Genomic DNA, 14,394 nt, shown 5'->3' on the forward strand with positions numbered 1-14,394 from the left:
TGACACAACAGTCCAGCCGTTGGGATGTTTTTGTTGACGAGGGGTTACAAAGGCAGGTGAATATTTTGAACGAGTGACTGAGGGAAGAGGGGAAACTATCCCGACGCAGGCATTAAACACAAGTCGACAAGGCACTGGGCCAAAGTTGAAACAGTTGCCCGCGGCAGATGAGAAGAGAATACGGCACAAAAAAGATTGGCGAAGGGGGGTCCTAGCCCGAAAGACACGCGACGTGACAGATCAACGAGGGGGTTTTCTCAACAGCCGAAGGAGAGACGGGCATGAGGGGAAAGAAGAAGAGTTCTCAACGGGAGAGAGAGAGAGGAGAGAGGGAAAATGGGACGATTTGCATGGCTTAATCGCCAAGGCCAGGGTCGCATTTTTTACTGATTCTGGAATCGGCGACTGAGGCTCAAACCGTCCCGAGGTATGGATTGAAAGCTAGGGTGTGGGTTGGGTTCAGGGGGTTCAAAGGGGGGGGAGCCTGAGACGGCGCGGCGACGGGTGAAGCGGTGGACTCGGTGATGGTGCCATTTAGTTTATGGTAGCGGAGGGGCCTAGATTTTCTTGAAATACAAGAAGGACTTGACTCAAGGCGTCAAGTTGTGTGAAATTGAATTGTCGATATCAACTTGATATCATCTGTTGGAGCAAGACGAGATGATGACGGTTGTAGGCGACAATCTGATACCACCATCCTTCAACAAGTCAAACACCAGATGAAGACAATACAGTCTCACCAAGAGTTTTGACAAGCGCCTTCAGACCCAAGACTCTGGGCACGCGCTGCTGCTGCAGGAACGCAACGCATACGCATCCTACCGAGATTGTGGGCTTTGCTTCTTGTACCTGTCAAAAAGAACGTGTTCGGCAAGTCTTCCGCTGTGGCTGAGGTGGGAAAAAAAAAAAAACCCTGTCTATGCTTAAGAGACGGCGGCTCGAAAATTCTCCGTCAATGGCGAGACGGAAGTGAAACCTCCCTGGTTCATTGGGCGCATTGACTTGGATGGAGCTAAGCCTTGGCGGGCAGAGATGGAAAATGACCAGGAGAAGAAGTAAAGGGAGAGAGCGCGTAAAGTGCCTTTTGACCGTGGCTTGGCCGCTGAGGTTCCTGTAGATCCGAGCAAGCCGTGGATCGCCAAACGATAAACTCGATCGGTTTGCCCTTTTTGAGACGGTTTAATTCCGACAAAGCGTGTACCTTTCCGCGTGGAAACACGTGGCGGGGTACTTCTGTCTTGTTGCGCCCGATGATGGGATAACTTCATCGACGTCATCACTCAGGGTCCAAGACATTCACCAACAGAATGCGACATTGTTTGCTCAACGTCAATGATAAACATGACATGCTTGACTTGTCTTGATGCGAATGCGAGTGCGACTCTTGAGGTTATTTATTCTCAAATGAGTTGCACTCTTTGATGAAATGGGAGTTGCACCATTCAAGCATCTTTAGCAGTCAATATGACGGTCGTACACGTCCTTGACAACTACTACCTAGGCATCACCGCCATTATAACGGTCGCCTATCAACTCTTTTTCTTCGCCATAGCCTTTACCTTGAAATTCGACAAACTGACAGGTAAATCCACCATTCCCTTAAAAACACAGCTACTCACATCACCCAGACTTTGCCGGAGGAACCAACTTTGCCCTCCTAGCCATCCTCACCCTCTCCTTCAGCGGCCACCACCGCGCCCGTCAAATCGTATCCTCCCTCTTTCTAATAGTCTGGGCCCTCCGCCTCTCCGGCTTCCTCCTCTTCCGCATCCTCAAGACGGGCAAGGATGACCGCTTCGACGACAAGCGCGACAAGTTTTTCCCGTTTCTCGGCTTCTGGGTCTTTCAGATGTTTTGGGTCTGGACTGTTTCTCTGCCCGTTACGCTGATCAACTGTCCCAACGTCACGCAATATCGTCAGCATGATTTTGGTACGGGGAGGGATATTGCTGGTGTTGTGTTGTGGACGATTGGATTTGTTATGGAGAGTGTGAGCGATATGCAAAAGTATCGGTTTAGGAAGACGCATAATGGGACCGATGTTTGCAACAAGGGCTTCTTTGCCTATTCACGACACCCGAATTACTTTGGAGAAATTATCATGCAGTTTTGTAAGTCCAACTACTTCATCGATCGACCCTTACTGACCAAGTAGCCATCTATATGATTGCCGTATCCTCTGCGGCGGATGGATACGTTGGCGGTCAAGCATACAAGGCCCTTTACGCCTCCATACTAGGCCCCTTCTTTCTCACCATCCTCCTCATGTTTGTCTCTGGCCTCCCTCTTTCTGAACGCTCCAAGGCAAAGTCACGGTATGAAAAGGGAAACAACTGGGAAGGTTACAAGCGATGGCTAGACCGTACCAGCATCCTTATCCCCTTCCCACCACAGCTGTATGACAAGATGCCCATCTTTCTCAAACGGACGCTGTTTCTCGAGTTTCCCATGTACGTGTTTGACCCTGCCAAGCACTCGGATGTGAGCAAGCCAGGTGGTGCGAATGAGGAGAGCCGCGAAGGAAACATACGGGATGGACGTAACGGGGAAAGCGTTGATGGGTTGGTTTAAGCAAGACCGGCATTTATGAGATTTTATGTATTATCAAGAGTGTAGATTTTTTTTGTATATCCACTTCGCATGTATTGCGCCTATAATTCTCCCAAGACTTTACTCCATCAGATTCATGTTGAGATGACATTTTCTCCATCTCCAAAGCATCAACTCCGGTAACTCATCTCACAACCACCAGGTATCTCTAATGCACCACAATCACCTATACACTAAGCTCACCCGCTCAAATCACAACCACCCACAACGGCATCCTCGCTCTTCTTGGGGGGATCGTTGCACCCTCCACTACCCACGAGGTCTCCGGGCTGATCTAGGTCCTCCTGCGTCGTTCCGTAGTCGGTGTAGCCTGATTCCTCAGAGTGAGTCTCGGAACCCTCTGGAATAGGGACCATGGCGCTCTTAGTCCAGATGTGGATGGCACGCTTCCAGTCGAGGCCTTCGAGGCAGCCTCCTTTGACTGAGACGACGTTTTTGGTCTGTGGGTTGGTGAGTCTGGTCCTGTGGTGAGAGTGAGAGGGTTACATACTGGCGTCGAGTGAATGAGACGAGTACCGCAGTTGCGGCAAAAGTAACTGTACAATGTCAATCAATAATGAATTAGGAGATGTAATCTGGACTAGGTACTCACCAGTAGAGTTGATGACCCGATTCAGTTGGTCGACTGAGCCAAGCACATTAGCCTACATATCCAAGTGACTGTAACCTCTGCCTACATACCTGTAACAACTCAACTGATCAGTTTCTGGCAGATTGAATCGAGGAAAGATGGCCGACGTCCCAAAGGCAGAGCCCGTCTGCCGTCGACACGCACTACAGTGGCAGATGTAGAGGGCCAGCGGCTGAGGGAGAGGCGTCTTGAAAGACACGGAACCGCATTGACACCGAGCCTCCATCGTGTATATGTGTGTATGTCGAGAAAAACAAGTGCTGCCAAGTCTCGCCGCGTTGTCGTCTCTTCGTTCCAGAAGCTCAATCGACCAAGAGGTGGAGGCAGTGAAGGCGGGGGTGAGATGACGTTTCAAGTCGCCAATGGATCAAAGGTCCAGGCAGCAAGATATATGAGAATATTAATACAAAAGAAAACAACCAGTCAGTCACTGAATCAAAGAGTCGGTCAATTCTCCAACAGACAAAGCCGTTATCGCTTCGTGAAGCTGCAGAGGATCCGTGACTGACGACGTGTGACGTGACTCACGCCGACCATTGGGCGGGCGAGAGTTGCGCGAAGTCACATGCACAATGCCTGTGCTTACCGCAGGCTTCGTGTGCCTCCGAGTTAGCTGCATTTTTAGCACAGATTATTATCCCGTTCTTGTCTTTATCTCCGGATTGTCGGTGGCCGATGACCGGATGCGGCATTGAGGGATGACGGATTCAGAGTGAATCTGTGTAATTAATGCAAGTTAATAGGTCAATGAGGCAAGAGATCCAATCTGCTAGTGACGCGGTGAGATGTAGTCCGGATGTCGGAGAGAATTGTCTCAATAATTGCTTCAATAACCTATCAACAACTCCACCAATACATATCCCATTACATACAGACGTTAATCATACAGTCATATATCGTACTCACAATGCCAATCTCGAACCTCAACTCCCAAACTAACAATAACAACATCATCTAAGCACCCGCCTGATTCTTCCACGCAACATCACCCTTGATCCATTCCATCCTCTCCTGCACTTTCTCCGTGCACACAACCACAACCCACATGAGTCCTCCCTCCCTCAGCTCCCTCTCCAGCTTCTCACACCACAGCATCTTGTCCTCGTCGCTCATCCCCCGCGCCACAACCTCCATCTCAACTCTCTCGAGCCGTCTCATCAAGCCAAGGCCCTCGCCGACCCACCGCCGTGCCGCCTCCGATCGGGGCCCCACCCCTCCGCCCGCCGAGGGTCCGGAGACTGTCGCCGTGCTCGCACCGAGCACCATCTTCATCCGTAAGCCGCGCACCCCCGAGGCCCACTCGCCGCATAGGGCCCGCCATTCCTCCCGGCCCGCGCCGCCGACTACCACATCCCGGGCGAGCACCTCGAGGCGCACGTACCGCAAGGCCGCGCGCTGCCAGGGAGCGAGGGCCCGTGTGAAGGCGCGGGCAGCCCAGAGCCCCGAAGCGAACCAGTTGACAAATACAAACTCGTTCTGCGAAAAGGGGATCAGCCGGGCCTCGTGGTAGATCTGCGAGTTTGCCCGGAGGAGGCTGGTCGGGAGACCGGAAAGTGGGCGGTACGGGGAGAGCAGGCCCCGAGCCTCTATGTCTTCGCCACCGTCGGGCGCCGCCTCGTGGTCGAGGGGCCGGAGGATGTACTGGCAGTGCACGGGGGTGGGATACCACGGCGCGAGCTGGGCATGTCGGACGGGGCTCATGAGGTGAAGCCAGTGGTAAATGTGAAGACGGATCTCGAGCGGGAGAGAGAGGAGGGTAAGCTTTCTCTCATGACCCTTCTCCTTTGGGAGATCGGGTACTGAACGGGGCGTCGCATCGTCGCTCGTGATATCCATGTCCAATGATCCGTACAAGAAGTCTTGAGTATGCGGTCGCTCACTGCGACACAATTGATATTCCATCATGGCAAAGATGATGATGGCAAGACAGCAATGAAATGAGCAAACCGAAGCTTCAACGTCAGCTCCTGACGCAAAGGTATATGTAACCGACTCATGCTCCTCGGTCAAAAAACACCAACACACACATCAACCGCACACCGAGAGATAACCGTCGCATTTATTTTGCACCCACCATTTCCCGCCCGTCCTCGTGAGCACTAGCATCCCAGCCATGCGCTGTCAAGAAACGCGGGGAAGCGCGAGCAGTCAAATGGCCTAGCTTCGCGCCATGGACGTTGGAGTGACGACACTGGTTGTGGCCAGAAGGGACCGTCAGCCACAGCAAGGTCAGCTTAGGACGATGGATACCGTACTGTGCTTGGAGGGGTTATCTGGTACGTCCAATTGGGAGCGAATCTGGAGGTGGGAATGACCCAGCATTGGTAACTTTGCGCAATGGCATTGGAATGACCCGCCGTTGGTAACTTTCAGCGAAGGATCTCAGATGGTGTCTTGTTGGAATCTTTAGCAATGAAGCCATTGCTCGTGGCCATGACCGGGATGGATGGCATGCATCTGGATTGATACACGAGAGACGCCAACATGAACAGAATAAACAACCAATGCTAATTCTCTGTTTCCTGCTTTTGGCGACCTGCATACTGTAAAATCAATAGAAAGGAATCTAACCCACCCAAAGTTCTAACCCCCAAAACTCCCATCAGCTATGCACGTCAAAGCTGTCTCTCAAGCGCTAAGCAGCTGTCAGCTTATCTTTCCAAGACCTGAGCTGAATGTACCTTGACCAACTCGTTTTGAAGACTGGCGACTTGCATAGCAGCCTTGACCAAGCCATGCTGTAGTTCCTCGTAATATCACGAATAGATGGCCGCAACCTGTCCAACCATCTCTACATTCCTTGTGCCGGCATATCAAAAGGCGAGGCGTTGATGCCCTGAAGCCCCTTGTACACATCCCTCTTCCGCTCATACTCGACGTTGCGCGGCACCTCAAAGTCTCCCCTCGCCGCAAACCACAGCAGCGTCTCTGGCTCAGCGCCCCTTACTTTTTGCTGGGCCGTCCCGTCGTCGTCGTCTTCCTCCTCATCCTCATCTTCATCCTCATCTTCTAGATCCCTGCGTAGACCCGTGCGCACGTTTTCTACGCCTGCCGCCCGCTCTTCTGCCGTGTATACGTCGCTGGCCTCGTCGCGGACGTAGGCCGTCACTCGATCGATCGTCCACTGTCGTAGCTCGTGCCAGATATCCTGAAGATCGTTGATTCCCTCTGGTGTGGCGAGGCGGGCAACTTCCCGACCCTCAATAACGAGTTCTTCCACATCGGGCTCGAGTTTCTTGCGGAGTAGTTGGGTGAGGACGTTTTCTTGGGTTCGGCCAGGGTAGTTTGGTGAAGGATGGATGGCCATGCGGTTAAAGAGCTCCGAGTTCTCGTTAAGACTGTCGAGGACGGTTTGAAGGTTTCGCTGGAGAATCTGGGTCGAGGCTTGAAGGGAGGATCTTGGTAGCGGGTTAGTCATTGCGACTCAGAGAAAGATGCAAGGCGAGAAGCGCACGCTGGTGGTAGTGGATTGCTCCTCATGAGGTCCGCCTTCAAGCTCTGGATGCTACTAGAGAGTTGCGCCAACTTGCTGAGCGTCTGTTCCAGGACCTTGAGCTCGTCATCGTCCAAGGTGTGCGTCCTTGATTCATCCATCATGTCGATACAAAGAAGGCGCCTCTCGGGAGTTGACAATTGCGGTTACAGAGACCCTCTCGATTGCTAAAAAGAACTCGCGATGCAAATAAACACTGCAATAACGATGCGCTGAATGTATCCGTCGACCCCGTATGGGTCTAAACAATTAAGAATGGAGGTTCACGATGCGCGGGGCTCTCCAATGGAAGCTTCAATTAGAAGCGTGTCACCACGCGCAGATGGACCTCACCCTCAGGCAGAGCTCACCTCAGTGCCTGAAGCGCCAGGCACACCCTTCAGCACAAGTCCCGGACACTGCCCGGGATGATGGAGGGGGACCCCTTCTACAACAACGCCCCTGAAGCTTCTAAACCCATCCGCTAGAACGCCTGGACCCTGCTGTGGGCAACAACAACTCCACTTCACCCCAGACTCACACACGTCATGGGTCTATGTTGACATCAACGCCAAAATCACACAATCGCGCTTGTAAGCAGGCCTTGGTTTTGGTTTTTTTTTGCCTCCTGCATGAAAGACGTTTTCCTTCTCTCTTTCTTAGCAGCCGCCGGAGCGAGCGGCCCGCGTATCGCGCGATCGGCCGTGTCGGGCGAGTCAGGCCGACACTCCGGAGATTCGGAGGACGCGGTCTTTGGAGCTCATCATTGGGCTTTGATACCCAAGATCAAACGGAGTAAATCTCACCGCTCATTATTGTCCGGGGAGATGATGCAAGATGATAATCGCGATAATCAATGGCTTTCTTCGGCGTTAATTCGTCATTGAATAGGTTGGCTTCGGGGAGTCTCGAGATTTGAGTCACCCTCGGCAAGCCCTCCTATTGATACTTCAAGCCCAGCTCATGATTATGCACGGGGAGTTGTTTGACTTTAAAATATCTTCATTTTCATTAATTGCAAATCGCATCATGACTACATACAGCTTGCCTTGCTTTTAACCAATTTCCAATAGACAAACAAACAAACAAAATCCAAATAGCTGGCTATGCACGCAAATGCCAAAGAATGGTTTTCAAGTAAAAACCCAACCGCTGTGCATGGCAGACAGACAAATCCGCTAAAACTGAGCTTCCACCAACAAATTTCCTAGTTCATGTCTCGTAAAAAAAGTTCCTTCTCTACACATACACCCCCCTTTAAGAGTTACGGACTGAAGAGACCGCCTTGCTCTCGTACCCGTTGGCGTCGACGAACGGGAAGCGAGCTCGGCGCTCCAGGTCGTCGAGAGGGATGGTGGAGCGGATGTACCTGCGGCAGCCGGCGTTAGCACGTCTTCAACTTTGCGGGTGATGTGATCGATGTGGCTTGGACTGCATGTAGGGGGGGGGGGTAAGGCAGCACTTACTTCTTCTTGCCGTCATCGACAGGGTCAAAGTCCCAGCTGGTGAACTCGCCCTCCTTGAGGGCGTCCCACACGATCCGCCGTGTGCGCTGAGAAGTAAACACCTTTTCTGTGATGGCGTCAAAGTCCCACCGGGCGTGTGCTTCGGCCTCAAACTTGAGGATGGCATCCTTGGCTTCCTCCTCCTCGGGGGTCTTGGGCAGGATCTTCTTGAATCGGGCCAGGTTGTCCAGTTCCTTGGGGTCTCGGGCCAAGTTGTAGAGTTGGGGCTCATCAGCCGGGCAGGTGATGTACTTCCAGTCACCTCGTCGAATCATCATAATGGGACGAACGGTGCCCTCGCCAGTGTACTCAGCAATGACAGTGTCGTGGCCTTCGCGGCCCTCAAGGTGAGGCAGCATGCTGATTCCGTCCATGGGGAGGTAGGGTGCCGGCTTGGTTCCAACCAGGTCGCAGATCGTAGGCAGGAGATCAAGAGTCGACACGTTCTGGGTAACACGGTGGGGAGCGAAGCGCTTGGGGTAGTTGATCAACATGGGAACGCGGACGGACGACTCAAAGTAGCTCATCTTGTACCAGAGGCCACGCTCACCAAGCATGTCCCCGTGGTCGCCGCTGAAGATGACAATGGTGTTTTCAGCCAGGCCAGCGTCCTCGAGAGTCTCAAGCAGTCTGCCAATGCAGTCATCGACGTAGCTCACAGAGCCATAGTAAGCTCGCTTGGCTCGCTTGATCTGCTCATCGGTAAAGTTCTGGTCCCAAAGATCGCAGACCTTGAGAAGTCGCTTGCTGTGGGGGTCCTGGTCCTCCTTGGCAACCTTGACCTCGGGCAGGGCAATGTCGACGTCCTCGTACAAGTTCCAGTACTTCTTGGTGATGGTGTAAGGGTCGTGGGGGTGGGTGAGAGAAACGGTCAAGCAGAATGGTCGCTTCTTGGGGCCCTCACGAACGTGGTCCCACAGGTACTGAGTGCTCTTGAACATGACCTCCTCGTCATAGTCGAGCTGGTTGCTTCGGCCGCAAGGACCGGCCTGGAGGATAGAGCTGGCATTGTGATACCACTCGAGCCTGGTGTCAGGCTCGTCCCAGTTGACGGCCCAACCAAAGTCGGCAGGGTAGATGTCACTGGTCAGACGCTGCTCATAACCGTGGAGCTGGTCACCAATAAAGTGCATCTTGCCAGCAAGAGCAGTGTGGTAACCCTTGGCTCGCAGGTAGTGGGCATAAGTGGGAACATCGGAGCCGATCTGGGCGGCGTTGTCGTAGGCACCAATCTTCATGGGCAGCTGGCCACTGATCAAACTCATGCGCGAGGGGGCGCAGAGGGGTGATGGGCAGTACGCAGAGTCGAACTGGACTGAAGTGGAAGCAAGACGGTCGAGGTTGGGTGTCTTGATCTGGGAGTTGGGGTTGTACATCTTGAGCTGGGGAGCGGCCAGCTGGTCGGCCATGATGAAGAGAATGTTGGGTCTCTCGGCATCAGGGGAGAGGTGAGGAGCCGCAGAGGTCTCCCCGTTAGAGGGGGGGAGGGAGTTAAGATCAGGGGCCATTGTGAGATTCAAAGCTCAGTCTGTATATATGGCTGTGTGATGTTGGGAAGTGCTGGTGAAGGAACTGTTGGCGGTCTTGATGTTGCTGGTGTTGTCTTTGGACAAAGGGTTGATGACAATGGTAGGGGGGTATCGAGGGATGTTTGTATGTGAAGAGGGTTAAGGATTATGATGTTGGAGGTGAGTCAGGCCGGCAGGAGGAAGGGGATGGCTTGATAAATGTATGGCGTGCTGGCGAAGACGGGTAGATAGATCGAGTCAAGCTTCTACACGTCTCGTGAGATTCGATGCGGAGATCTACTAGCTTAGTCGTCTCTTCGTATCCTTGTCCGTCTTGTTGCCGCTCAGACAAGACAAAGTGGGATCCGGATGGACAAGTCAAGGATCAATGGGGCCGAGAGGGCGCAGCACGACTTGTTGTTGGACTGGACTGTACGGCACACGCGGAAGCACTGCACTGCACAGGATAGGATCAAGACTATGACGGACGAGCAAGCAAGCAAGCGCGCTCCGTACGAACAGATACTGTCTCGATGTATGTACACGGGGACAGCGTGAGATGCAGGGGTAAGCAGAGTGGAGGAAGATGGGGTAGAGGCTGGATCTGTGTGAGGGTTTGTGTGGGTGAGAGCTCGAGATGGGATGAAATCCTGGTAAGAGACGACGAGACAAGCAGCAAATTCCCCGACTAGGTAGGCCAAAAAAGGGAAGGCAACCGGTGAGGTGATTGACGCCACAAGTTTTGCAATGGGCACGAGTGGGAACATGGTCGCCCTTTTATCTTTGGAGCTGGGGGGTCTCCGATTGTTCCATCAGTCTTCTCTTGGACCGGAAGCAAAGCTGGGGCGTGGTGTGTAAAGCGGCTCACGACGGCGGTGGAGGACGGACAGACGACCCCTGCTCGGCAGACGATATCACTGTTGGGTCCATGATGGGTGGCAGGGGTGCGTAGCCAGGGGTTATTCCAATAAGCCATGTTGCAAGTTCGATCACGCAAGAAGACGAGCGCGCTAGGGCATGGCAAAGGGGCGTGTGTGTGAGGCAATGATGGAGATGGGGAAAATTGGAGCCTGTGGAAGCTGGGGGAGATGAGAGCTGGATATGCACTGAACGGGGCGTATCAAAGGCTGTCCGAGTTCGGGGTGGCCCTCGATAGTGCATAATTTATTTCTGAGGCCAGCCTCTCCCACCGTCAATCAACACGAGCTTAGACTGACTGTCACGAGGATCATGATGAACACACCACGAGTGCCAGAGCACTGTTTGGGCGAGGACTCTGTTGTTATTGTCATCTCCGGAGGTCACCATCATGCACGCCTTCTCCGGAGCCGCAAGGGATGGATGCCCGGTTCTACCCACCATCACTCCCTTGATGAGCCCGGCGTTCGGCTCCCAAGTCCGTGAATGCCGTGTCTGGGAGATTAAAAAAAACCACATCACATGGCCATCCTTTGTTATCCTTGCTCCTCCTCCTCCTCCTCCATCTCAAGTCTGTCTTTTTTTTGATACGGCGGTATGTAGATATCCGTGGCACATGTCCGGTTGCGCTACCGTAGTGCGCGGCCGCAGAGTTAGACATCCCTCCACGGATCCCTCTGACCTCTGTGTCCATATCTCACAAGCCCCCGGACCTCGATAGTGTAAAGTCTTGTTAAGCGCCAAACAAACACTGCGCTTGATGGCTGCGTCTCGGATTCGTGTGCTGAAGGATGCAGGGATTCAGGGCTGAGCGACTACTCAATTCGGCCAGCGGCAAGTCGCGATTGGTCAGCGCCTCGCTCGCCAATCCCTCCCCGGTCAAGCCCACAAAGATTGACAGCCCCTCCATCTTACACGGTCCATCTGCCATGTTCCATCCAACCCTCCATCAGCCATCCAAGTCGAGAAGCCACGTCTTTCCCACTCGTTCCGGCCATTGACTAGAATCAGCATCATCATCATACATCATGTTTACTGGCGCTGTTCGGAGATCAGATAAATCTGACCAAGCCATAACGAGAGTCTAGCTAAAGATGTCGTCAGAGAGCGAGTCGATCCAAAGCTTGGCTGTGTTGAGCCTCGTCAAGTCCTGGCTTCGTCAGCCTCGACAGGCAGCTCCAACACGTCCGAGAAAGATTGCATCCTGCGTGGGCATAATACTCAACTGCATGCCGTTGCATGGGTTGGTCAAGGTGCAGAATCTGCGCCATGAGCAACAGGCATCAGCAGCAACCGCCAAGGTCACAACCTCGCTCTCGATTCATCACATGGACACCGATCTCTGTTGACCTGGGCTTCGGGGATCTCCTTCTCTTACGCATCGGCGACTCCATCGTGATGCATCCAGCTTCAGCATTGGCACATACATACAGTGCCCGCCTCAGCTCAAACATGATGGCGTCGCTGCTGGTGTTGCTGTTGCTGATGCTGATTCTCCACATGCGCCTGTCGAAGGTCTTCCGCCTCCCGTCCCTCGTTTCATGCAAACCAAACGATGCAACCTGCACCTCGTCCCACCATCTTTGAGCAACGAGCAGCAACACAAGCACCCAGGTCGTTCTCCACTGGCTCCTGCTTCTGCATTCCTGCTTTAGCGGGCGTCACGATGGCCCACGGAGCACGGAGCTTTGGGAGTTGACGACGCACTGGCCTCGGACGCCCAATAGCCGGTCCCTGCATCCTTTATCTGCACCTCCCTTGAGGCCAAGGGCTCGAGAAATTTGCAACCTCCAAGAATTGTCTATACGGTGCATGGGGATCCTACATGACACTGTATGGCCCTCCCGATCGCCGCCGCCACGGACCGTGCCCATTCACTGTATAGACAATTTTCAGAATCCTCACGCGCTCCACAGGGCGATAATCTGCTGCCATTGCATTCATCACGTCGTCTTTTGGCCGCCCGCCACAGCCTGCCTGTTTCTGCTGCGCATCCATCTGCAACGCCCTCCCCTCGGGTTATGTCCATTCGCTCCCGACGCGTCCTCTGTTGTCTCGTCTCCTCCTCCGGCAATCGACCGTCTGTCTGACCACGGCTATCCCGCTAAAGGGAGGAAAAAACAAAAACGAGGCGACATTCATGGAATGGAAACGAAGACCCGATCCATTGCAATGCAGTTGGAGCATGTTTGCGCAAACTACAGGACGAGGCTCTGGCAAGACAAGACACGACAGACACCCGACGGACGACACGAACGGCACGCCCGGATTAGCGCAAGTGTTCACAGTTTACTTGGTACACCCCGACCAAGAGCCAGGCGCTCCTCGGTAGTGCCATAACGCCTTGTCAGCGTTGGATGGTGCAATCTGGGGTTGTCAAACCCTTTCCCGACAATCCGGCGAGCTACGGCCATCCACGAAACCGTAAGAGTCGAATTGGCGTTGGAATTGGCCGAGGACGACACGACGCGACGCAATCACCCCTTCTCAACTACCGATGTCGACATTGAAATATCGGACGATTCCCTCTCATGGTCCGGGACCTCCTGGGGTCGCTTCCCTCCGTCTCTCTTTGATGCCAGCTTGGAGGGAGAACTGCTCGCCGCAATTTTGGGTCCCGGACCGGGCCAATGTCCACATCAGCCCGGGTTTGGTTGTTGGGGCTTTTGCTGATCGACCCTCTTGGCGCCGACCGACTTCCGGCCGGACTTTCATTGCTCATCAATCCACCACGGCCGCCACCAAAAGCCCGCACCCAAGCAGGCGAGGCAGGCAAGCAAGCAAGCAGCCGCTTCTGCTGCGGTCGCACAGCCAGCCAGCCAGTACCCGAACAACTCATTGTCTGCCACGCATGCAAAACGAAATCAGTCACTCTCGGCTACTTGAAGGTCGCATTTTCGCATTGCTGCTGCGATGCCAGTCAGCACAATTGACTGATGAACTGTCGTGGAGGAGATTGCTCTCCGTCTGGCTACGGCCATGACCAAGAGCCAACGAGTCTCAATTTTGGATCCAGTATGGACAATTGATCGACTCGCGCACAATCAGGGTCTCAGCTGATCATGCTTCACCTTCCTTTGTCTGCTTTCTTTACCGAGGTTGGGCTTATCTCGTCTCGTCCGCAATTCTGAGACTAACCGCCTCAACGGCCTTACCGCCCATGGCTCTCTCGACTCAAGACTCACTCCCGAGCAAGGCATCAATGTCCCTCACGCGACACACCAGCTGCAACTCGCCCACCGCTCGTGAGCAATTTCCCTTCGTAATCCATGCTACGTGCCTTCCTTCCCTTCTCGTCTTCGGTGCGCCCACTTTGCATCTTGAGTCGGTGTCAGTGGATATGCAATTCTTTGCCTCTGCCCCATTCACGTATCCCCTAGTCGCCCTTCCCTACGGCCTGCAAGCTAACACATAATCCCCTATCAATCAATTTGCTGCCGCCGCTGCTGCTGCTGCTTCCTCCTTGGCCTCGACTCGTAGGAACCTTGCTAGTTCACGCCTTCTCCACCGGGGCTTCCTTACAACTAACGACTGAACTAAGGTAGCCAACCAATCATGGACTAGCTGTTCCGATACCCGATCACCGACAACCTCTCTTCAATGAGTGGCTGTCTGTGTTTTATCGACGGCACAACTCTTTGTTTTGTGCTGACAACTCGATCGTCACAAGGACGTGAAGCGAACAGCACACGAAACAGTACAAGTAATCACACAATAGTCACGGCAGGTTCGGGGAGTTCAAGGCGCTTG

General features: G+C 53.6%; 5 protein-coding genes across 5 annotated transcripts; 1 reads left to right on the forward strand and 4 right to left on the reverse strand.

The window, feature by feature from the left end:
* Nucleotides 1–1,464: 1,464 nt before the first annotated feature.
* On the forward strand, nt 1,465–2,571 carry NCS54_00033200 (Hypothetical protein; the record flags this gene model as incomplete). Its single annotated transcript, XM_053145986.1, has 3 exons — nt 1,465–1,582; nt 1,629–2,111; nt 2,156–2,571. 3 exons carry the CDS (start codon nt 1,465–1,467, stop codon nt 2,569–2,571), a joined length of 1,017 nt encoding a protein of 338 aa, XP_053001961.1.
* A 218-nt stretch (nt 2,572–2,789) lies between these two features.
* Nucleotides 2,790–3,467, reverse strand: NCS54_00033300 (CENP-V/GFA domain-containing protein; the record flags this gene model as incomplete). The annotated part of the gene is made up of 4 exons (XM_053145987.1): nt 2,790–3,050; nt 3,101–3,146; nt 3,203–3,235; nt 3,292–3,467. 4 exons carry the CDS (start codon nt 3,465–3,467, stop codon nt 2,790–2,792), a joined length of 516 nt encoding a protein of 171 aa, XP_053001962.1.
* A 728-nt stretch (nt 3,468–4,195) lies between these two features.
* NCS54_00033400 (Hypothetical protein) lies at nt 4,196–5,146 on the reverse strand (the record flags this gene model as incomplete). The annotated part of the gene is made up of 1 exon (XM_053145988.1): nt 4,196–5,146. One exon carries the CDS (start codon nt 5,144–5,146, stop codon nt 4,196–4,198), a length of 951 nt encoding a protein of 316 aa, XP_053001963.1.
* Nucleotides 5,147–6,032: 886 nt separating this feature from the next.
* On the reverse strand, nt 6,033–6,835 carry NCS54_00033500 (Mediator of RNA polymerase II transcription subunit 8; the record flags this gene model as incomplete). Its single annotated transcript, XM_053145989.1, has 2 exons — nt 6,033–6,639; nt 6,696–6,835. 2 exons carry the CDS (start codon nt 6,833–6,835, stop codon nt 6,033–6,035), a joined length of 747 nt encoding a protein of 248 aa, XP_053001964.1.
* A 1,135-nt stretch (nt 6,836–7,970) lies between these two features.
* On the reverse strand, nt 7,971–9,726 carry NCS54_00033600 (Hypothetical protein; the record flags this gene model as incomplete). Its single annotated transcript, XM_053145990.1, has 2 exons — nt 7,971–8,082; nt 8,180–9,726. 2 exons carry the CDS (start codon nt 9,724–9,726, stop codon nt 7,971–7,973), a joined length of 1,659 nt encoding a protein of 552 aa, XP_053001965.1.
* Between the last annotated feature and the right edge of the window lie 4,668 nt (nt 9,727–14,394).

Source organism: Fusarium falciforme, chromosome 1, assembly GCF_026873545.1.
Source record: "Fusarium falciforme chromosome 1, complete sequence".
Classification (NCBI taxonomy): Eukaryota; Fungi; Ascomycota; class Sordariomycetes; order Hypocreales; family Nectriaceae; genus Fusarium; species Fusarium falciforme.